General features: G+C 31.6%; 1 protein-coding gene across 4 annotated transcripts; it reads right to left on the reverse strand.

Moving 5' to 3' along the window:
• Positions 1 to 6,222: 6,222 nt before the first annotated feature.
• On the reverse strand, positions 6,223 to 22,183 carry LOC143082761 (integrator complex subunit 12-like). 4 transcript variants are annotated; one of them, XM_076258609.1, is made up of 10 exons: positions 22,032 to 22,170; positions 18,533 to 18,586; positions 17,498 to 17,637; positions 15,861 to 15,923; positions 14,823 to 14,963; positions 14,220 to 14,521; positions 13,882 to 13,948; positions 10,805 to 10,897; positions 8,006 to 8,134; positions 6,223 to 7,041 (listed from the first exon to the last, which is right to left on the reverse strand). In XM_076258609.1, exons 3-10 carry the CDS (start codon positions 17,624 to 17,626, stop codon positions 6,355 to 6,357), a joined length of 1,611 nt encoding a protein of 536 aa, XP_076114724.1. In that variant the 5' UTR covers positions 17,627 to 17,637; positions 18,533 to 18,586; positions 22,032 to 22,170; the 3' UTR covers positions 6,223 to 6,354. The 4 variants fall into 4 exon arrangements, with proteins under 4 accessions (XP_076114724.1, XP_076114726.1, XP_076114725.1 ...); XM_076258611.1 differs by lacking the exon at positions 15,861 to 15,923 and having other exon boundaries at positions 18,457 to 18,586; positions 22,032 to 22,183; XM_076258610.1 differs by lacking the exon at positions 18,533 to 18,586 and having other exon boundaries at positions 22,032 to 22,168.
• Between the last annotated feature and the right edge of the window lie 1,336 nt (positions 22,184 to 23,519).

The following is a 23,519-nucleotide window of genomic DNA, read 5'->3' on the forward strand; positions in this document are numbered from 1 at the left end:
TCCAACAGCTTAAAGGTTTGCTGCATTACTACAACTGACCAAAGGACATTAAGGAAAGACCTTATTGTTTTTCTCCTGTTTTTTTTTTTTTTTTTCATCCAGCATTTGTTTGACATGGCCTCCCCTCGTTTCTATTGGAGTTATCAAGACCAAAAATGGACCATCGGTAGACCTCATCATGAAGTATTACCAGATGAGGCTGTGTAGGATTTCATCATCCCCTTTAGAAGTTATCTCCCTTTTATTGGTTTTTTTCGACATGGCCCCCCCTCGTTGTTTTTAAAGATATCATGACGTTATTTGGACAACAGTTAGATCTCATCATGATGTGTTACCATATGAGGCTGCTAAGGATTTCATCATTCCCTATGAGAGTTATGTCCCCTTGAAACAATTTCTTTCTTTTACAATTTTCTCAAAAAGTATTCAAGATAGAATCCATTTGAAAACGGCAACATGTACAAGACCAGATGGCAATGTTAATTAACATATACAATAATTTTGTTGTTAACCCTTACAAGGAGTTATTTCCCTTGAAAAAATATACACAATTTTTGAAAAATTGTATCTCGAGAACCGGAAGTCGTAAAGACTTGGGACCTACACCAATAATCTTAAGTTCATGTGACCTTTAATTTGCACCCAAGGTCAAAGGTCACCGAGTGCAAAAAAAATTTACGCTGCAATTTCAAATGTTCATATTAAGAAAACGATAAGAGTTTGCTGCATACTTACCGCGTATAAAATGTTCCTCTCGACGAGCTCTACATTTTATACACTGAGCTCAAAAGAGTTCGACTATCTGTTCAAAAGTTACGACGGGATGATTCTTAAAAGTATAGTATTGTGTGTATATCTTTTTAAAGGTAACAGATATCAACCTAATATAAACTGCAAAGATGATCAGTAGTTCAAGACCTTCAATTTGAGGTCAATGTCAGGTCATGATGAAATTTCACCTTGACCTTCACATTATACTATGACCTTGACCTTGTGATATTTGAAAGGTCAAGTGGTCCTGAGTTGAATGGTGATAGTCCCATGTCTCTACGACTTCCGGTTCTCAAGTTTTGTATTGCATCATATATTTGATGATTAATTGTGACCTTTGTGAACTTTGAAATTGTCCCAATTCTTTTTCTATAATGTTGTCCTTCAACTGTAGATCATTTATCATTTAACAGATTTGAGATATCTATTGTCGTTTAAGAGATAATGCTGTTTGAAGTTTTGCGAGCGGAGGCATGTATTTCTGAATCATCAAGAGCTTACCACTTAAAATGTTTTAGAAATTGAAGAGGTTGACATAGTTATATGTTTGACCAAAAACCAAAAACATTCCATGGAAAAAAACACCAAAAAATCAATTTGAAATTTTCAAGTTTTGCATTGACTTTGTTAGTTTCATAACTTCTATTTATATAGTTGATATTGCATCATTATTTGCACTTTGTCAAATGGGGTCATCTGATATATCAAATTGAAGGTCTTAATGAACTCTACTTAAAAATGAAAATTTTAAACCCCCTTTTCATCCCAGGGGGACGGGTGGGGTCATTTAGTGCAAAAATTCAAATTTCTCAGATGGTAAGGTTGTCGTATATCAAATGAAAGAACATAAAGCGTACATTTCAAATTTCAAATTGACGTCCCCCAAAAATGGGTTGGATGGGGTCATTGAGTGCAAAAAATGAATTTTCTTTTTAGATAGGGTTGTTGCATATCGAAAGAAAGGCCATGATGTGTACATTTGAAATATCAAATTCCTGACCTCCAAAAATTAGTTAGATGGGGTTATTAAGTGCAAAACTCAAACTTTCTAGAACATGGCGTTGTCGTATATCAAATGAAAGATCATCTTGTCTATGTTACTTATATCATACTTCCGATCTCAAAAATGTAGGCGGAAGAGGTCATTAAGTGTAAAAAGCGAACAGTTTCAGAAGGTATGCTTGTCACATATCAAACAAAAGGTCGTACAAAGTACATTACGAAAACATCACTTTTACAGGAAAGACCTTTCAATTGTTTTACAAACAATTGAGATACTAGTTCTAATGTTTTTTTTTCTTTTTTTTTTCCTTCCAGCATTTGTTTGGCACGCCCTCCTACCGTACCTATTGGAGTTATCAATACCAAATTTGAACCATCGATAGACCTCATCATGAACTTTTACCAGATGAACTTTTGTAGGATTTCATCATCCTCTTTAGAAGTTATCTCCCTTTTATTGATTTTTTTCAACATGCCCCCCCCTAAATGTTTTGAAAGATATCATGACCTTATTTAGACAATAGGTAGATATTATCATGATGTATTACCATATGAGGCTGCATAGGATTTCATCATCCCCTTTGAGAGTTATATCCCCTTGAAGCTATTTCTTTTATTTGTATTTTTCTTTAAAAGTATTAGAGATAGAATCGATTTGAAAATGGCAGCATATACAAGAACAGATGGCAATGTTTATAAACATAAACAATTAATTTGTTACTAAGCCTTATAAGGAGTTATTTCCCTTTAAAAAATATAAATATTTTTTGAAAAGTTCTATTTCGAGAAACAGAAGTCATAGAGACTTGGAACCTTCACCAATAATCTTAAATTCATATGACCTTTAATATGCACCTAAGGTCAAAGGTCACCGAGTGCAAAAAAAATTACGCTGCAATTTCAAGCTTACATATTAGGAAAACGATTAGACTTTGCTGCATACATACAGCGCATAAAATGTTCTTTCCGACGAGCTTTACAGTTTATACAATAAGCCCAAAAATGTCCGACCGTCTGTTCAAAAGTTACAACGGGATGATTCTTAAAAGTATAGTATTGTGTGTATATCTTTTTAAAGGTAACAGATATCAACCTACTATAAAGTGCAAAGATGATCAGTAATTCAAGACCTTCAATTTGAGGTCAATGTCAGGTCATGATGAAATTTTACCTTGACCTTCACAGTATACAATGACCTTGACCTTGTGAAAGTTGAAAGGTCAAGTGGTCCTGAGTTGAATGGTGATAGTCCCATGTCTCTACAACTTCCGGTTCTTAAGTTTAGTATTGCATCATATATTTGATGATTAATTGTGACCTTGATGAACTTTGAAATTGTCCCAATTCTTTTTCTATAATGTTGTCCTTCAACTGTAAATCATTTATCATTTAAGAGATTTGAGATATCTATTGTCGTTAAAGAGATAATGCAGTTTGAAGTTTTGCGAACTGAGGCATGTATTTCTGAATCAACAAGAGCTTACCACTTAAAATGTTTTAGAAATTGAAGAGGTTAATATAGTTATATGTTTGCTCAAATACCAAAACCATTCCATAAAAAATAACGCCAAAAATTCAATTTGAAATTTTCAAGTTTTGCATTGACTTTGTAAGTTTCATAACTTTTATTTATATAGTTGATATTGCATCATTATTTGCACTTTGTCAAATGGGGTCATCTGATATATCAAATTGAAGGTCTTAATAAACTCTACTTAAAAATGAAAATTTTAAACCCCCTTTTCATCCCAGGGGGACGGGTGGGGTCATTTAGTGCAAACATTCAAATTTCTCAGATGGTAAGGTTGTCGCATATCAAATGAAAGAACATAAAGCGTACATTTCAAATTTCAAATTGACGTCTCCCAAAAATGGGTTGGATGGGGTTATTGAGTGCAAAAAATAAATTTTCTTTTAAGATAGGGTTGTTGTATATCAAATGAAAGGTCATGATGTGTACATTTGAAATATCAAATTCCCGACCTCCAAAAATTAGTTGGATAGGGTTATTAAGTGCAAAAATCAAACTTTCTAGAACATGGCGTTGTTGCATGTCAAATGAAAGCTCATCTACCCTGTGTTCTATATATCATACTTCTAATCTTAAAAATGTAGGCGGATGAGGTTATTAAGTGTAAAAAGCGAAAAGTTTCAGAATGTATGCTTGTCGTATATCAAACGAAAGGTCGTACAAAGTACATTACGAAAACATCACTTTTACAGGAAAGACCTTTCAATTGTTTTACAAACAATTGAGATACTAGTATATATTATTACTTCTTAATATGATACGGTAATTATAGCCGATATGAATATATGTGCATTTAGATTAATTTATATCTCGATTTCTAATGATGAAAACCATAGAAAAACGTTGGCTTGTGTCATTACACATTGTAGCATATTAAACTTAAACATAAGAAAAATGCATGGTATTTGATTTCCAACGTCTACTATATAATTATTTTACTCTAACGAGCTCTCAGTAGAGGCTGCTACTACAGTGACCATCTTTTATTCATAACTGGCTTTCGTTTCATAAGACACATACAATTCCTTTTATACGAGTTAGTTGTAAGGTATACTCGTTGTCCGTCCGTCCGTCCATCGTAAATATTTCCAACAATAACTCAAAAACGCTTTCAGCAATTCAATGAATGAAACTTAAATGAATTGTTTATATCTATTGAGGTAAGATCCTTTTATTTTTTTCCGAGTTATGGGGTTTTATTCATAAAACAATAAAAAAAATTCCAGTTTTCTGACTATCATGAAACTTTTTTTGAATTGTTAATATATATCCACATTAGTTCCCTTTCGAAAAAAACATATTGTTTTAGAATTGGGACTTTATTCATAAAAAGAACTTAGTTGAGACATTCCAGTTTTCGGACAATAACTGTTTTGAGCAGTTTTCATGAAACTTTTGGGACTCAGTGTTAATATCTTATGAAAGAAGCCTCCCGCTTTTTCTACTTTTTTTTGATTTTGCATGAATGCAATCTTTACCACAAACTTTGGTAAAAAAAATAATTTTAAGGCTTTTCTGACGTTAATTAATGATTTTGGTCATCTTAATTTTCTTTCAGTTTCAGTTTATTTTCTCATTATTTCTGTGTTCAAGGATTAGTATAGTACTATACTTATCCTTGCTGCATTCAATTTATTTGCATTGTCCTTTAAAAAGCTAAATACAGAAACACACAAAATTGGTAGCCATTATCATTTTAGGGAAATAACTCTTACACTGCAGGGCCGGCTCCAGCCATTTAAAAATGGATTTTTCCCAGCCAGGAGAAATGTGTGCTTCAAATGCATTGATCGTCAACAAAATGATTTCTGCCATGTTGCCTCATTTGTAAATCTGGCGCTGATGATAATTTTTATTGTAAAATGAGTTGTATTTATCAACTAAAGTTTCTGCAAAACTTTCAAATGGTTGAAAATTGTATTTTAAGAACAATTACTTGTATAAGAAATCAATACCATTCCAAACATATTGTAGATATTGAACTGCTAATAATTTTTGCTTCCTTCTATCATTTACCCTCATTCTCTCTAAGTTTCTGCATGAAACATCAAACAAAAGAATGGTAAAATAAATATTTGAGACCATTTCTGTCATGTTTTAATAATTTGTACATCTTGTCTTGCTGATCCTTTTTCTTGTGTTCAGATTTTATTTTTTATACATCCAACAAAAAATACCATAATGTGTAAAATTTGACTTACCAGAGTTATTACTCCTATAAGGAATCGGCTAACAATTTCAAAAATGATCACTTATTTGAAGGTCTTTATCAATTAAAGCTTGTCCTGCTATTTACAGTTCCGCTTTATATCAGATGATAAGGAGATTTTGATAGTTTTGATAAAAATGGACAGTTAAAAGATTTTAACAGTTTAAATATATCTGCTCTTATGAGATTTTCTTTATCTATAACAGACTAAAAAAAACAGAAATACAATTTGTTTCCCCATTTTCTTATCATGGCCTTATTTCCTGCGTTCTTTGGTAGGTGGAATAAAGTTTTAAGCTAGATATCACAAGATTTATTTTGGTCAAGTTTGGTTTCAATTGGTCTAATAGTTCAGAGAAAATTATCTAAAAGTTACAAGGATGAAAGACAGACAATGGAAGACAAATGACTGATGCCAATAGATGAGAAATTCTCACATTGCCCCTTTGGACCAGATGAGTTAAATAAGGGTAAAAAATGTGAATGCAGAAAACCCCATGTCATGCTAGATGAGTCTTCAAAATAGAAAAATTAATACATTTTTTTGTTTATTAACTTTATTTGCTTGTTTTATTTTAATTTTACCCTAACCCTTAGGCCCAGTGAGCTTAAATAGTACCGATTGATTGGTCATGCAAAACCATAAAGTTTCAATTTACCTTCAAACTTCTTATGGAAGTTATATAGATTAACATGTCATACCTCTGAATAACATAAAAGAAATATCTATTGAAACTCAAATATCAACATGACCTTTATCCAGTAGAAAATAACAAATCTTCACATCTACCAAAATAACATGTTGTAACATAATATTTATTGAAATTTGAATAATTTGTTTTTATTTTAATGAAGTCCTTTTTTCCTGCAATTTAGCTGCTGCTTTTTTCTTCATCATTTGTAGTTTCTTTTCTGCATTAACAACAGCACTAGCGCCACCTTGTGGTTGATGAGATTTAGATGGTGCTGCCATCATACTAGATTTACTTGAACTACTGGTTCCTGGTTTACTTTGTTCTGGCTTTGGTATGCTAGGTTTCATACTTGCTTTAATAGTGTCTGGAGACAATTTTGAGGATAATGTCTTCATGAAGTCTAATTTAGGAGTAACAGTTGACTTGGAAGATTCAGCTTTCCCAGAAAACTTAGCTCCACTTAGAAGAGACACTTTTTCCATTTGGTCAAATTTAGAGAAAATATTTTTTGACTGACTAGAGGACTTTGATCCATCAGATTTTGCAGACTGGCTAGTTTTGACCTGATCTAATTTTGTTAATTGACTTCCAAACTTTGATGAGTCTGATTTTCCCAAGGAAGATTTTGATTGCTCTGACTTCACTGATTGGCTCGAAGATTTAGATTGTTCTGACTTTCCTAATTGGCTGGAAGATTTGGACTGCTCTGTCTTCCCTGTCTGGCTAGACGACTTGGACTGCTCTGATTTTCCTGAAAGGTTTGCAGCTAGACTAGCCAGACCAGAAAGAGGTTTAGCACCAGCATTGTTGGACTGATCTTTGCTTGTTGATACCTGTAAAATATTTATTATTTGTAAGAAATAAGAGGTGATAAACAAAGTAAAGAAGTAATATTAGTAAAATACATAACTATTCTATTAATTATTATAATAATTTTTTAGTAAGTATTAACTTACAAAGATCATGGTTTATTGGTAATGTAACATTTTAAAGATTAGTTAATCATAATGTTTACAATTTAAAAAATCTGAACATTAAATACTCTTGTGCCAGCATTTCCTGTCGCTCTTTTTTTTCTACCAATTTGTGAGTTTGGCTTATATCAACTGATATTTTTTTCAAATGTAAAATATTAGTTTTCCATATCTATTTGTCTTATAGTTTCAATGACCCTTTTATAACATGCATTATGGCCTTCCACATTTGTAAAAGACCATACTGCCACCTGTAGATGATGATCCCTTTCTTAACCTTTAAAGTCTTGAGATTGTTATTTCACATGTAATTTTTTAAATTCTACATGTAATCAAGGATTGCTTCTCTGAATAGACTACTGTACAGTAAATCAATAGAAAATAAAGATCTTTAACAATTCCATGAAACAAAGCTATAGCAGGGATAAGGTTGTATATTTGTCAGTATGTTTGCAATTTTTCTTATAGAAGTTTACAACCAAACTCAAATAAATGATACCCCATGCGAGGTTGATTCCTATTTTACATCAATGTCATGGGTTAAAGAATATGGTCACTTGATAGTATTATAGAAACAGCCTGAAGGCACTTATGAATTTTCCTTTTTTATCCTTAATTAGCAAAATTGAAAAGTTAGAACAAATTATTTTTATTAACATAATGAGAGAATGAGCAAGTTCCTGTGAGACTGGAGATTTTAGATTGCAAGAAAAGCATACAAATTTGTAGTTTTCTGTGTTAGTAAACACAACCTTCATTTATTTCAAAGGATTTCCATAAAAAGATGTTTTACATGATAAAGCTCCAATTCTAAACAACCTACCTTTGGATCTACTCGTCTAAAACTAAACAATGAAGTTGGATCAGACTTTGCAGTTTTGTTACTGGATGCTGTAGAATCTTTTTCTGATGATATGTTTGGTTGTTTGGTCTTTGTAGTCTTTGACTGAACCTTTTCAAATAAAACTTGTATTTGTATAATAAACTTTTGAGATACAAAAATACTAAACTTAGAAAAAAAATTGTTCTGTAAAATATAAGACAATAAATAAGTTTTTTTTTACTATTTTGAGCAACACAGATACATGAAATATATTTCAAACTTTGACCTTTGACTTACAAAATTTCCAAGAAATGAGCATTCATACCATTGTTCTATCTTAATTCATTCATTCATTAAAATAAGATATGTTTTGTAAGAAATAATTATTTTGTATTCATGATAAAAATAGTTTATCTTCATTCATGTCTTCTAACCAGGTGCTCCGCAGGGTGCAGCTTTATACGACCGCAGAGGTCGAACCCTGAACAGTTGGGGCAAGTATGGACAAAACATTCAAGCGTGATACAGCTCTGAATTTGGATTGTGATCAAATTTTTAACATTACATGGTTTTTTTTTTACACAAAACAAATGTCAAGATTTTACAAATCAATTAAAGATTTCTTCTTCAAACTTTTTAAATCTAAAATTAAATAGTTGACACAGCATAGGTTTCTGACACAGAATGAATGTGGTCTAATGAACTTAAAAGTTTTTTTTTGCCTTTGAGCAATTCACTATGCTGTTGAATATTAATCCTCTCAAAAAAATGTTTGAAGAAATTTTCTTTTTATTTATGAAATCTGAAATGAGAAAAATTTAACCCCCCCCCCCCTTTTTTCACATCCCTGTTTCCCTTTTTCCAAAACTGATATCAATTCAAATTTCTAATGGAGTTTGCAACAATAACTACTCCTTTAAATACATCATAAAATATTAAAATGTAAAATAAAGTGCTTGTTATCACTGAATGGTAAAGATTGGTTGGTAGTAAAAGTGAATATACATTGTTTATTGTATAAAACAATAAAAAAAAACTTCATCAGCAACATTTTATATTGGCAAATTTCCAATGAAGTTATTAACATAAAGTTATTGGCAAATAAAAATAGAAAATGACATCATAGTCATGTCTGGCAAATGTCCAACATACATTATCTAAAAACATTTTAGATAAGATAAGGAAAAAAAGCTTCATCAGCAACATTTTATATTGGCAAATTTCCAATGAAGTTATTTACATAAAGTTATTGGCAAATAAAAATAGAAAATGACATCATAGTCATGTCTGGCAAATTTCCAACATATATTATCAACTACTATTCTATACAAAGAAAGATAACTCCAATTGAAAATTAATTGCTATTGCACAATATTGTGCAATTAGATATTTCTTGCTATTGTGCAATACTGTGCAATTGAAAATTTCTTGCTATTGCACAATACTTGATATGGAATCCTGATTTGGACCAACTTAAAAACTGGGCCCATAATCAAAAATCAAAGTACATATTTAAATAAAGCATATCAAATAAGCCCAAGAATTTAATTTTTGTTAAAATCAAACTTAGTTTAATTTTGGACCCTTTAGACCTTAATGTAGACCAATTTGAAAACTGGACCAAAAATTAAGAATCTACATACACAGTTAGATTTGGCATATCAAAGAACCCATTTATTCAATTTTTTATGAAATCAAACAAAGTTTAATTTTGGACCCCCATTTGGACCAACTTGAAAACTAGGCCAATAATTAAAAATCTAAGTACATTTTTAAATTCAGCATATCAAAGAACCCCAAGGATTCAATTTTTGTTAAAATCAAACTAAGTTTAATTTTGGACCCTTTGGACCTTAATGTAGACCAATTTGAAAACGGGACCAAAAATTAAGAATCTACATACATAGTTAGATTCGGCATATCAAAGAACCCCAATTATTCAATTTTTGATGAAATCACACAAAGTTCAATTTTGGACCCTTTGGGCCCCTTATTCCTAAACTGTTAGGACCAAAACTCCCAAAATCAAACCCAACCTTCCTTTTATGGTCATAAACCTTGTGTTTAAATTTCATAGATTTCTATTTACTTATACTAAAGTTATTGTGCGAAAACCAAGAATAATGCTTATTTGGGCCCTTTTTTGGCCCTTAATTCCTAAACTGTTGGAACCAAAACTCCCAAAATCAATCCCAACCTTCCTTTTGTGGTCATAAACCTTGTGTCAAAATTTCATAGATTTCTATTCACTTAAACTAAAGTTATAGTGCGAAAACCAAGAAAATGCTTATTTGGGCCCTTTTTGGCCCCTTATTCCTAAAATGTTGGAACCAAAATTCCCAAAATCAATCCCAACCTTCCTTTTGTGGTCATAACCTTGTGTTAAAATTTCATTGATTTCTATTCACTTTTACTAAAGTTAGAGTGCGAAAACTAAAAGTATTCGGACGACGACGACGCCAATGTGATAGCAATATACGACGAAAAATTTTTCAAATTTTGCGGTCGTATAATAAAAAATTATAAAGATTCTATAAATCATAGATGCATATAGGGAACATATCAATCTACCTTTATGAATTTAGACAGAGGCATCTGACAGCATACATGAGAATAAACAAGTGTTGTGCAAGTATCTAACAACCTTTTATTTCTTTTCTTTTACTTTAATTTTTTTAAAAGGTGCAGTTAAAACTAAACAAAATAATAGATGTCTATTGTGTTTTTGTTGTTGTTGACTTGCTCTATCCTTGATGTGAACTACACATTTCCTTTTATTCCCATGTTTATTTTACTCACCATCTTCTTCATATTTTTAGAGCATTTACAACAGTACCAAACAAATCTAGGATCATTTACATCTTGCTCTGTAACTGGAGGTTTGTGACACTCCTGAAATAGGGAAAAAAAATATTAACTCTTGAAAAATAGCTAACATTTTTGTCTGTCATAACTTTTTCTAGAAACTTGATTTTAACATTTAAAAAGTTCGGTATACAAGCTGTAATATATTTGTATTTTGCTGATTGCTAAAACTTGTGGTAAAACTGTATCCCAAAAATCTACAATATGAATAGCGCATGAATAATTATGAATTCATAGTAATATAAACATGACAATGTGACAATCAAGGATACAATGCCCTGCTTGAAATTTTACTTTTCCATGGTCAGTTAACCCTCAATTAGGATGTTTATTAAAAGTTCAATTAGTATTGAATGTATATCAAGTTTCATGTTGATTTGACTTCTACTTCCTTAAACCAAGAGTCTAGCCCAATCTAAACTAGAAATTTATCCTATCAAGTCCATGACCCGATCGAAGAGCAGAAAACAGATGAAAGCCACCAATGGGTATTCAATATAGCAAGATTCTGGAGGCAAGCTTCAGCTGGCCCCTAAACAAAAATATGTACTAGTTCAGTAGTAATGATAATAATAAGACTGTATTTAGTTGAAAATTGTCTGTCTCTATAGTTTCTGTAACAAATGCAAAAAAATCCCAACAAAATTTCCATAACACTGAAAGTTGCATAAAATTACTCCCCTTACAACAGGAATTTTCCTTACACATGAGATTGCATTTAAGTAACTTCACATATACCCAGCAATGCCAATGAGTTAAATAACTCAATATGGCAGTCAAATATTATTGTGTTACAAAATATATAACACAAATGTCTTCAAACAAGATATGTAAAAGTATGACCTTGCATCCAAACAAAACAAATGAAACAATTGCTTAAGTATTTATTTATACTTTCTTCTTCACACATTTCAAAAACCCTAACAGATTTACGATTCGTTTAGGAAAAAATAATGTAATTTCTAAGCATTTTACAAGTTTAATAATTCTTCAAGTGTCTCCTTTTGCTTATTTCTTTTACTATCTTAAATCTCTATCACAAGGAAAATAAAGGGAGATTATTCTCATATATTTGTTTTTTATACTGATTATTTATGCATTATATCAAAGCAATGTTATTTGTTCTAAATAATAATCTTAGGTTTTCAAAATTTAGATACCAGGGGAAATAACTCCAATAAAGAACAAGTAGTTCACTCTTAAACCAAATGTAAGGATTGTGCAAGTCTTAAGGAACATGGGTTGAGAAGAATTTTATTCTGTTGCCTTTTAATTTATGATCCCCTTTTACAATACATGTTTAATGCACTTATAATGTTTTATTAAATATGTTTAAATACTATATACGTTTAAAAAAAATCTGATGATTTATTATTAAAAAGATGAGCAGAAAAAGAGCTGGTATATAAGTATTCAAACTTTATTCAAATACTTTAGCATGAATGAAAATTATGCACTTAGTTTAAAGACAAAGTTAATAAACTATTTATGCAAAAAGATGCAATCAAAATATGATTTAATATGGCAAACTGAGCTTAATAATGATTTCAGAGGCAATAAACTATATGGAAACAAGCTTAGAACTTATAGACTTTTTAACAGCAGATTTTGCTTAGAAAATTACCTTTTGCTGGAAAATTTTAGATATAAAAATTACTTAACGAAATTCAGTATCAGTGCTCACGATTTAGAGATTGAGAGGGGGAGGTACAAAAATCTGACAGTGTCAGAACGTATCTGTAAATTGTGTGGTACTGAGGTTGAGGATGAAATTCATTTTCTTCTTCAGTGCCACAAACTTTCAAATATTCGTTTCAACTTTTTAAATGAAATAAAACAACGGTTTAAAAATTTTAGTGGTTTAGATATTAAATCACAATTAATTTGGCTAATGTCTTCTGAAGATATTTTCATACTCCAGAAACTCGGAGAATTATTGGAAAATTTATCCTCATATAGGAAAGTTTCCTTAAATGATATATAGATATAGTAATGCCCAGTGACCCCCCTTTTCTTAACCTAGTTATATTATTAGACACTGTGCTTGTTGTATTCTTCTACTTGTCTTAAAAATTTTTTTTTATAACATTGTGTCTTAATCATATTGAATCACTTGTAATCATTTGTATGTAATTAATGTTGATTGTTCTGCTCCTTGTGGGCCCTTTGATTAACAATAAAATATATTTGATTTGATTTGATTTGATTTATCACAATTATTGCCAGATACCATACAATACACTTTGCTTGTGTAAACTGGGACCAAGTTTGATGTTTCTCTTTGTAAAATATTCTAAAATCAGAATCTCATAAATATTCAATTTCAGGTTATCAAAGTTTTCATGCAAATAATTTTACTAGTAAAATAATTGTTGAAACAGTGAAGGAATACGTTACTCTTAAGGAACTGACAATAACTGCCTTTGCTTTAACTATGGCTTGGTATTATTATATATATAAAACATACCTGGAACATAGGGAAGGCACTTTATAATGAAAGTCACAGAATTAATTTTCAGATTAACGAACCTTGTGGTTCAAAAGTGTTTCTCGTTTTTAAATAGATTAGACCATTGGTTTTCCTGTTTGAATGGTTTAACACAATTAATTTTTGGGGCCTTTTATAGTTTGCTGTTCCATGTGAGCCAAGGCTCCGTGTTGAAGACTGTACTTTGACCTATAATGGGTTACTTTTATAAATTATGACTTGGATGGAGAGTTGTCTCATTGGCACTCATATCACATCTTCTTATATCTACTTAGATTGCATCAGAAGTCTTAAAATGCTAAGTTATTTATACAGCAGTAATAAGTTTACGGACAATCAAGATTTTGTTCAGTATACAAATCCTTGCGACAAACCAGGCTTCAGAAAAAAATAGTGTGTCTAACAGTATAATTGTAATAACATAATATAAAGTTGTATTTTCATCTCTAGAAAAGGGATGTTTAACAGAAAAAAAAAAATCTCTCTATATCACCACAAAATCTGGCATAAAAGTTCAGTATACCTGGTGATATAAACTATGGCATTCCTGACATTCTACCAACTGATTTCTGGATGTCACATCAAATGACCTGTCAATTAGAGATTATTATGTAAGAATTAGTGTCTGATTCAGTGGAAAGATACCATTATTTTGCCTTTTTATTATACAAATTGAGCAGAAATATCCTAATATTTCAAATACTGATGTATTTCTCAGTATTACTATCATATCCATGAAAATGAGTACACCATAAATATTGAAGAAATAAAAGTAAGGATTTTTTTTAATTACAGATGAGCAATCATCTAAAGATGTCAACTTGATCATTTGAATTAAATATAAAAAAATATTAAACTTACTTGCAGACAACACATGAAATTCCCAAACCAAAAGCAAATTCATCAGCATCCATATCTTCCTCCTTACTCTTCTTCTCATGCTTTTGTTTTTCCTCTTTTACTTCTTCTTTTATTCTTACATCGTGTAGTGGGCTACGTCCAGGTTGTGGTGACTCTTTCTTTGGTCTTGACAAAGATGGCAAACCTTCTGGCTGGAGATGATCTTTTTTTGGTTTGCTAGGAGGCTGTGGGGAAGAATGACGAGCTTTCTTTTCTGGTATTATTATTACGTCGTCATCAGGATCCCTGGGTTCTTTTTTCACCTGACAATGATATATCTTTTAGCAATTTTCTTCCATACATAACAAATATATAACTCCATACATAATAAAAATATAGTTCGACTAAGCTTACATTTAGTAATGATTCAAGGAAAATGTTCCAGTAACCTGTAGTGCTCCAAACTTTGAAGCAGCACCAAATATCATTGAATGCATGAAAACAGTGCAATTATAAAAATAACACAACATGTTTTGGATAACAGTTGTGAGTACAAAATATAAAACAATTACAGAAAATATCTTCATTACTTCACAAAAAGTTTAAGAATTTGGTACAACATACCTTCTCTAAGGTTCTTTTTTCAGCCTCTCTTTTTTTCTCTCTATCATGATCAGATTTGTGTGATTTCTGTCTATCTAGATCTGTTTTATGGGAAGATGAAGATGATGATTTACTGCTAGACTTGCTCTCCCCAGTTGATGACTTAAAAACAGAATAGAACAATACCTTTGAAGACACTTTAGATAAAGTCAAAACTGTTTTTAAAAAATACATGTATAAGGCATAAATTTATTTTTATTTTCAAAAGACAACATGTGGTGTTTTGTGTGAAATATGTTAACACTTAACTTGATTGAGATGTTATGAAAATAAAGCCTTTAATAATAAATCACATAATACATATGTACATGTAATCTGTTTGTCCAAGAAGCTTTAATTTAAAGTGTTAATATTTTTTTTGTTTTGCCATATTTTTTCATGAAACTAAGAAGTCTACAAGATTAATCAAGATATGATATGAAAATATAAACTTTATAGCAAAAAATGTTTTTCTTTAAAAAAAGTTGACCGGAGGGAATTCACATTCGCCGATATATGCTTTAAATATAGTTGAATTGACAATCTACATATTGATCGACACAAGTGTTGATATCACTTTTATTTTTATCATATCTGTCCTTGAAATTAAGGAATCTTGGAGATTAATAAATATATTATACAAAAATTTAAACTTTAAAGTAAAAAAAAATGTTTTTCTGACCAGACAGAATTAACATTCACAAATATATCTTTAAATATATTGAACTGATCGACACAAGTGTTAATAGCTCTTTAATTTTAGAACAGCTGGCCATGAATTTAATGAATCTGTGAGATTAATAAATATATTATACGAAATATAAACTTTATTGTAAAAACTTTGAGCCCAAAATGTTGACTTGGCCGTACGGTGACCTATAGTTGTTAAAAAACAAATTTACAAAATCCAATTACCATGATTACCAGGAACAAAAGACAATACAAATGGTAGAAAAAGTTTCAAAAGTAACAAAAGCTTAATACTTGTGCATTAAGAGGGAGATATAACAGTGAACGTACCCTTTGGCCATGCGGGGAATAGTAAAAAGTCACATCCCCCTGAGTATAGGCGCACTGCTCCTTCTGTATTAATAAGAAAAATAGAACATGACATAAAGTCAGATGACAAAACTGCCATAGATGTTTTCAGGGAAAACATATCAAAAGGTTCGGTATCTGGTGAACTCAAATGAGTGTTAAATGCTAGAAATGTAAAACAAATCTCACAGATTCCTCAATTTCATGGACAAATATTGTAAAACAAAAGAAATATTAACACTTGGTGTTGACTTATTGGATATATATCGGCGAGTGTGAAATCCGTCCGGTCAACTTCATTTGCTCAAAAATATTTTTTTTCACTTATTTTGTTTGATTTTAAAAATATAGTTTAATATCTCTAAGGTCTACAAATATATATAAATCTATGGAACAACAAAAAAGTTATGACTATTTATATCTGATCCTGTCAACCGTCCTGTCATTAGTGCTTCCCAAGGGAAGTAACTTATAATATGAACAGGCTTAAATACAGAATCGTGTTAAAATGAATGTTGCAGACTTTGATAAATGAAGACAATTACGAATTACGCACACATGGTAAGCTGTACATGTGATATAATAAGTGAAAGAATATTGTTTTAAGCAGCAAACAAATATTTTTGCAGGTGCTCGTCAGCGTTAACTTTGCAATGTCATAGCAAAAATTATGTTTTACCGCATCTGGGCCCTTTTTGTCAGACGTCTTCACATATGGTGGTCCTCACTATCATTTCTTTTGCAAAATACTAAAGGAGTAGGTCCGGTAAGGGCCCATTTTGGCCTCAAATTTCAGGTTCATCTGAGGAAAGATTTTGTACACTTTTTAAACACTTAAGTGTCTACTTCAATGGATTCAATTAAATTGAGTGAAAGATTTAAACTGATTTAGTCTTTTAAGATGCTCATATTCAAGCTTAAATATGAAAAATCTATCAATTTTGCCATAATATGTCACTTTTCAGGTAGTTTTGGTCAAAAATGAAAGTGTACGCATCTGTGTTCACCCTCAACCTTTATATATGTTATGTATTATCAGCAAATACAACTAACATTTAAATATTAAGAATGAACACGAATGCAGCCACTTCCATTCAAGACGAAAATCGTCTAAATTTAACTCAAATGCTAAAATTGTGAAGATTTCAGTAATTTAGCATGACTTAATGATGCTAGTACCCGATATATGTGCACTATACTGTCAAAAACAGTCCATATTTATGTAGTAGAAGTATTCTTCTTTCCAATTAATAGCTCAAAGTTTACATTATAACAATTTTGTAAAACTGATATATTTTGGGGCCAAAAAGGGTCTTACTGAACCTACTCCTTTATGCCGGTCTTTTGAAAATTTCGTTGGTCAAATCCCTAAGACCACCACTTTTCCAGAAGTCTGATATAGATAGGAATGGTACATGTATCTTGACAAATATATGTATAAGAAATCAAGTAATAAGGCCATTGCTATTTTATAATCTATAAATTTTGAATGTGACACAAGATTCATCTATCCCAGTAATACCTCTAGCAATACAATACATTTTTTTATAAATCAAAGTGTGTTAATTTTATAACTTTGTGTGATATATTTGAATATTACAATTGAGATTTTAAAATACCCTTTGTCGTTTCTTTTCTACAATGACATCATCCAATAGCTTCTTCAGTTGGGCTCCGGAATCTTTTGCTTTAGAATGAAGTAATCTGTGAGCTTTTATAAACAAAGGGTCTAACTCAACAACAGCCATTTCTTTTATTTCTGAAATGAATATTCTAGTAAGTTTATACTTTATTGCAATTGGTTTGTTGGTTAATGTACAATGGTGTTTTTATTGTGTTTCATTTTTAGAAGAATTGTCTAGATAGTGACAGAATTAATGTATCTAATTATATGTAAGCCTTATTTTAGCCTAGATTTTTAGTATTGGTATTGTCATCTGATAAAGTCATGCTGATTATAAGATGCACAGTTTTCTCTGCTTTCAAAATCTTTCTGTTTGAACCCGTCGACCTGGAACTTATCAATTATTGGTAATATTAATTATAAGGAAAACAAAAGGTACTGGAATGGAGTAAATTTTATTCAACACCATTGTCCTATATTAGTTATAACATGTACAAATAGGTAACATATGACATATAATAACAAGACTTAAAGGAAATCGCATTCGATAGTTCTGCAACTTATTAATTTGTCTATTTGCTTATTATCTGAAACAGTAATCGATGTAAAAGGGTAAAATTTCAGTATACTCTATCATTGACAAGTATATATACCCTAATATAAGTTTGACTTGTAGCTTTCTTCGGTATAAGTTTATTAGGTGAACAAAAAAAAGGGTCTTTAGATTTAGTACATGTAGTACATGCAGTATAGATTTTGAGTTTCAGAAAATTTAAAACTTTTCTGGATATTACTATTCATTTTTTTTTTCCATTCCCACAGATGGTGCCAAAAAAATCTAAGTTGGGAAAGAGGTTTGAGAAGCTCCCTTCATATAAATAATGTTGTGAGTAGTACCGATTTAAATGGACAATAGATGGACAACAGACATCTGCAAACAATAGATGATTTTACCTGTGTAACCAATATGGTAACTGAGTGAACTATATCAAATGAAACGTATGCGTTTGTTTATCTAATATCTTGCTACCTTTTTCAGACTGGAAAAATGCACATCAAAATCAAGGTAGTAGTCTTTACTTTTCTGAAACATAGACAACATATAACTTTTATATACATGTACACTGTATCTAGGTCCTGCCATGCCTTAACACTTTCCTTGATGCATTACTTAGTTTGTCTGTACTCATAGAAAATTTTGTGGCGTAAACACTGCCACTGTTTTCCCTTTTTATTACCTTAAATTCAATTCAATTAGATATTTATTGGAAAGACTACAATAGAGGCATGATCCATGTACAGACCAGAGGCGGATTTAGAGGGGGCCCAGGCCACCTCCTTTTCTGGTAAAAATTTGGTTGATTTAATATATAGGGAATTACTGAAGCATGACCTGAGCGGGCCCCCTCTTAGGCAGTCAGTGGGCCCCTGCAGACAGTAATATATTTAAACAACATATAAATGAAATATATATATCAGGGTTCTCACTAGGAATTTTTCAAGGTGAGTCCTGGGACTCACCACTTTTAAAAATGGTGAGTCCCAAAAGATTTTGATGAGTCCAGGAAGTATGTAATTTTTTGTGTCTGAAAATAATGAAATATGACGAAATAAAACTAAAACGATGCTTGTTGGATTTGTAGTTTTTATTATATACATGTATGTCAATATCAATTCTTGGTGTATAGCCAGATTTTAAAAAAAATGTTGGTTTGCCAAAGCCAGACTGCCATAAATATAAGACTGGGTCTAAAGGTAGGTAGTTTTTCTTTTTTTTTTCTTTGGGGTGGGGGGAGGAGGAATGTAAATGGACTATTTAATAATAAACTCAGTAAAAGAAGTTTTCTTTGTTCTTATTGGTGATTTTTTAGTTATAAACTGGATATTTGGTCCAGTAATGATTAAGATATTTATACTTAACTAGACTAAAATAACCAAAAAAAATATAGAATAACTTTACAAATTAACCCCTTCCCATTTACACCATTTTCCTAATTTTTTTTTAAGGGGGGGCCCACTCAAGTCACGCTTAAGGGATCCCCTATATAAGCAACCAAATTTGCCCCCAGGGCCCCCCCTGGTTTCGCCTACAGATGCTTATTAAATTGGTGTAGATTGAATTATATATAACAAGTTTAACTATTTTCCTAGCACTTATCTTGGGACTCAGGGGATACAATTAGGTCGCGTCCCAGGGATTCATTGGTTTAAAAAATGACGCATCCACCTCGATTGCCATGCATCCAGAATGCGTATACGCGTCTTTACGAGAACCCTGTATATGCATGTATGCGTAACAACAAGTCATTCTATGAGTAAATTCCATGAATACCATAATGTCTTTCTTTTTTCTTTTTTTTTCTCCTGAAATGCATTAAAATCAATTTTATGGTTTTCTTCAGAAAATTTCTATTTATTGCATGTTATTTGTTAACACTAAAATTAAATATCAAAATATTGTAATGACTTGGCCATGCGAAATTCCTTGGAAGACATGTGTATTTTCATGTCGAGCACCTGCTATCGGCTATCATTCAATTTTTGGCTATTTTAAAGTTTGACACCGGTTCTCACCTTTTTAATTCAATTCATTATGCTTTCAGTGTTCTATGTAATCCGTTTTCCAAGTGTAAAACCATTTTTATTGTTGTATAATTGAGATAACTTATGTAGTTAACTTTCACTTTCACTTCAACCGCCATTTCCGGCACAATGATTTGTGTGTATTGATTATGCAAATGAGGTGACCTGTGTGAAACCTCAGGTGAACTTTATGTACCACAAGCGTAGAACAGTGTATGAATACTATAGCGGTTGTAGATCGATTATTACAAGATTATTGTATTAAAACTATATTGTTTGTGATTGTAAATTGTACTAAGATGATTTTTATGTTCCGTAAACATGTTGTTTACGTTCTAATGTACTTAATTCTAGCAATCGGGGATTATTTTCGTTCTTGTCAGGCCCGTTAACAGTTCCCCGTTCGTTTCCCCGTTAAGAACCGTTCGTTACCCCGATAGCTTCATCGGGGTATAAAAAGCTTGCACCTGTTTGTCAGGGGCTCTTCCTCCTTAGTCAGACCTACAGAGATGTTGCCAGATTTTCGGTCAGTTGATACTGTCGATTATTCAATATTCGCTGAAGTTGTATTTCATGAGATTCTAAGCAGTTTTACTGCAGTTTAGAACTTTTTGGACGTTTTCTGTTCACTATAAGTCTAGTATTCTAGTACTTAGATCAGAATCAAAAATGGATTTAATATAATTGTACATGTACATATAAATAGCTGGTCTATTTATTCAGGCTAGCTTTCATTTGCTAACCTGTTTCTTTGAGGTAAACGGATTAAAGTTACATGCCTTCCCCATTCCCCTTTTCCCTCCCATTTTGTTAAGGACATTTTGTTAAGTATCCTGTTTGCTGAGATTTTCCAGCATTCAGAGAGAATATTTGTAAATTTTGTATATTCGTTAGGCTAAGAATTGTAAGAAGCTAGAATAATTACTGTTTAACTACTCTCAATCTCAGTGATTGAAGTTTGTCTTCCTGTGCTTACTCCAGGAGGCTGAAGTCTATTAGATAATATAACAAAGTACTGTTATTTTTAAAGTATAATTTATTAGAAGATGGCATAGATATAATATATGTTAATGTTATAGCATATTTAATAGTTGGTTGAACACTGTAGCAAATAATTTAGATAAAAACTGTGTAATATTGTTTACTGAACAATTCGTGAATTAACTGATAAAACATCTTGATGCTCACAATTATCTTACTTTTCCTTGCTGAAAACACATAACACACCATAGTTGTCCAACTGGTCTCTGATTGTTGTCATTACACTGTCTCGTGAGAGAATAGATCTTCTTGTTAGACCGAGACAAGAGACTATTCGATTGTCAGATAGATAATATTCATTTGTGGAATAGTCTGATGGTACTGCCCTGGAAGTTTCCACTTCTTGAGTGTTAGTTTATATGCGATTCCAGCTTATAGAGGTGCAGCCTCTATTTTACAGTGTAATGCTGTTCTATAAACTACACGATAGAAAGTGCGTTTAGATACACAGACTATTACGTATTTGAATATTCTTTACCCATATTGTTCTCGCAATTTGAGTTTCTTGTTAAATATAAAGTAAAGTTAATGTGTCAGAAGTATTTTAACCCTGTTGGTCTGGTAATATAAAGAACACCTGTGTTTAAACCATTCTCTGTTTTAGACAAGCTTATTCTAGTCTATTGAGGTTCCCTGTGTACCTGTAAACACAGGTGGTGGCAGCAAAGTAAAAGACACCCGTTTGGCCAGTTATTACAATATAACCAAGGATTTGTATAGTAGTACTATACAAATCCTTGATGTAACTGAGATGTGAGTAACAGCACAGACACTTGATCTTTTTGTACGGGTATGGATAGAAAACCCCATATTGACAGAAACAAGTGCCTGTGAGCATGTGAGTAACAGTTAGCCTCAGCAGTTAGCCTGAAAATTGTTGTTTTATAGTGCTATCCTAGACTTACCGATTAGATAATGTTAATGCTGCTATTACTCTTACCACAGAAGTGGATGTCAGTAATAAATACGTCAGTTAAACTAACATTTACTGTAAAACAGTAACATTTGAATGAACAGATAAATTACTTTTTTTTACAATTTCCACAAACCGGAAGTTACTTTTCTAAACCCCGAAACGGTTACGTTCAGATTGAGTCATTTGAATATCTTTTCAAACAAAATCAAACATATTGTAAACCAATCATAAAGTTTTATTCAAATTACCATGTCTATAGAATGTGCAAAATCTTATGAAAGATAAAAATACATTGGTTAATAGTGTGACGTCCAGTGACAAATATTTCACTTTTATATCCAACCAAAATAGAAAACAATTTATAAATTACGTGATTTGATTTTTGATTCTAGAAAAAAATCCAATTATAGGGCCATAGAGCTTCTTGAACGTAAAACGAAAATGAACAAATCACTACACAGAACATTTAGAATTAAGCAGCTGGCTGAGTCACGGTTACGAAATGCCAAAAAGAGGGAAAGGAAACAAACCAAGTGACACAATTTTTCAATAACGATATTTATTTTATCACCTCCTGACAAATGTAAATGCCAGGATGTCCGGATCTGAGAATGTTAAACTCTCTACGACTCGAGATGGGTCAACTTTTTCAAAAAGAATCCGTGGTGAACTTTTTAACAAAGTTGAAATTTTGACATTTCGACAAACTCGAAATTTTAACTTTCAGTCAAAGCAGTAGATCCGCCAGTAAGGGCCGATTTTGGCCTCAAATTTCAGGTTCATCTGATGGAAGAATTTGGACACTTTTTTAACACTTAAGTGTCTATTTCAGTCGATTCAATAAGTTTATGTGAGAGATTTGAACTGATTTGGTCAGTCACTTTTCAGATGGTTTTGTCACAAATCACGTTCACTCTCAAACTTTTTATATGTACAGTTATGTAATATCATCAAATGCAACTAACATAATAAAAGTCATTAAAAGCATTCTACTTTCCAATAAATAGCCAAAAGTTTACATTTAAAAATTATGTAAAAGTAAACTGCTATGGTTTGGGGCCAAAAGGCGGTCGTACTGGACCTACTCCTTTCACAAAGTTTTGAATTTAACTTGAAATTTTGCCTTTTATATATTTAAAAATTTCGACGTCAAAATTTCGATTATAAACGTACTCGAAATTTCGACTTTAAATTTTTAATTTTTACTGACCTTTGGAAATATAGATATGACGACTTTTATAAGTATAGTACAATTTTAGGAGGATACACGACGCACCGATTTTTCAAGCGTCATCAGGGGCGTAGCTAGAAAGAAACGATGTGCAAGCACCTACCGCCGAGCGGAGCGAGGCGAAAAAATTTTGGGACCCTTTTATGCAGGAAAATGTTTTTTTTTCGGTTTTCGGTCATAGTTATCAAAAGTACCATGATTATAATTTAGTACGCCAGACGCGCGTTTCGTCTACATAAGACTCAT

This window comes from Mytilus galloprovincialis, chromosome 7 (assembly GCF_965363235.1).
Source record: "Mytilus galloprovincialis chromosome 7, xbMytGall1.hap1.1, whole genome shotgun sequence".
NCBI classification, from domain to species: domain Eukaryota; kingdom Metazoa; phylum Mollusca; class Bivalvia; order Mytilida; family Mytilidae; genus Mytilus; species Mytilus galloprovincialis.

Bases quoted from the DNA above. Each gene is read 5' to 3' on its own strand.
- LOC143082761 (XM_076258609.1), bottom strand. From the start codon at position 17,626: ATGGCTGTTGTTGAGTTAGACCCTTTGTTTATAAAAGCTCACAGATTA. The intron at 14,964-15,860 runs GTACGTTCACTG...TCTGTTTTTAAG, and splicing joins ATTCCCCGCATGGCCAAAGG to TCATCAACTGGGGAGAGCAA. The intron at 10,898-13,881 runs GTATACTGAACT...TCCCTATTTCAG, and splicing joins GCCATAGTTTATATCACCAG to GAGTGTCACAAACCTCCAGT.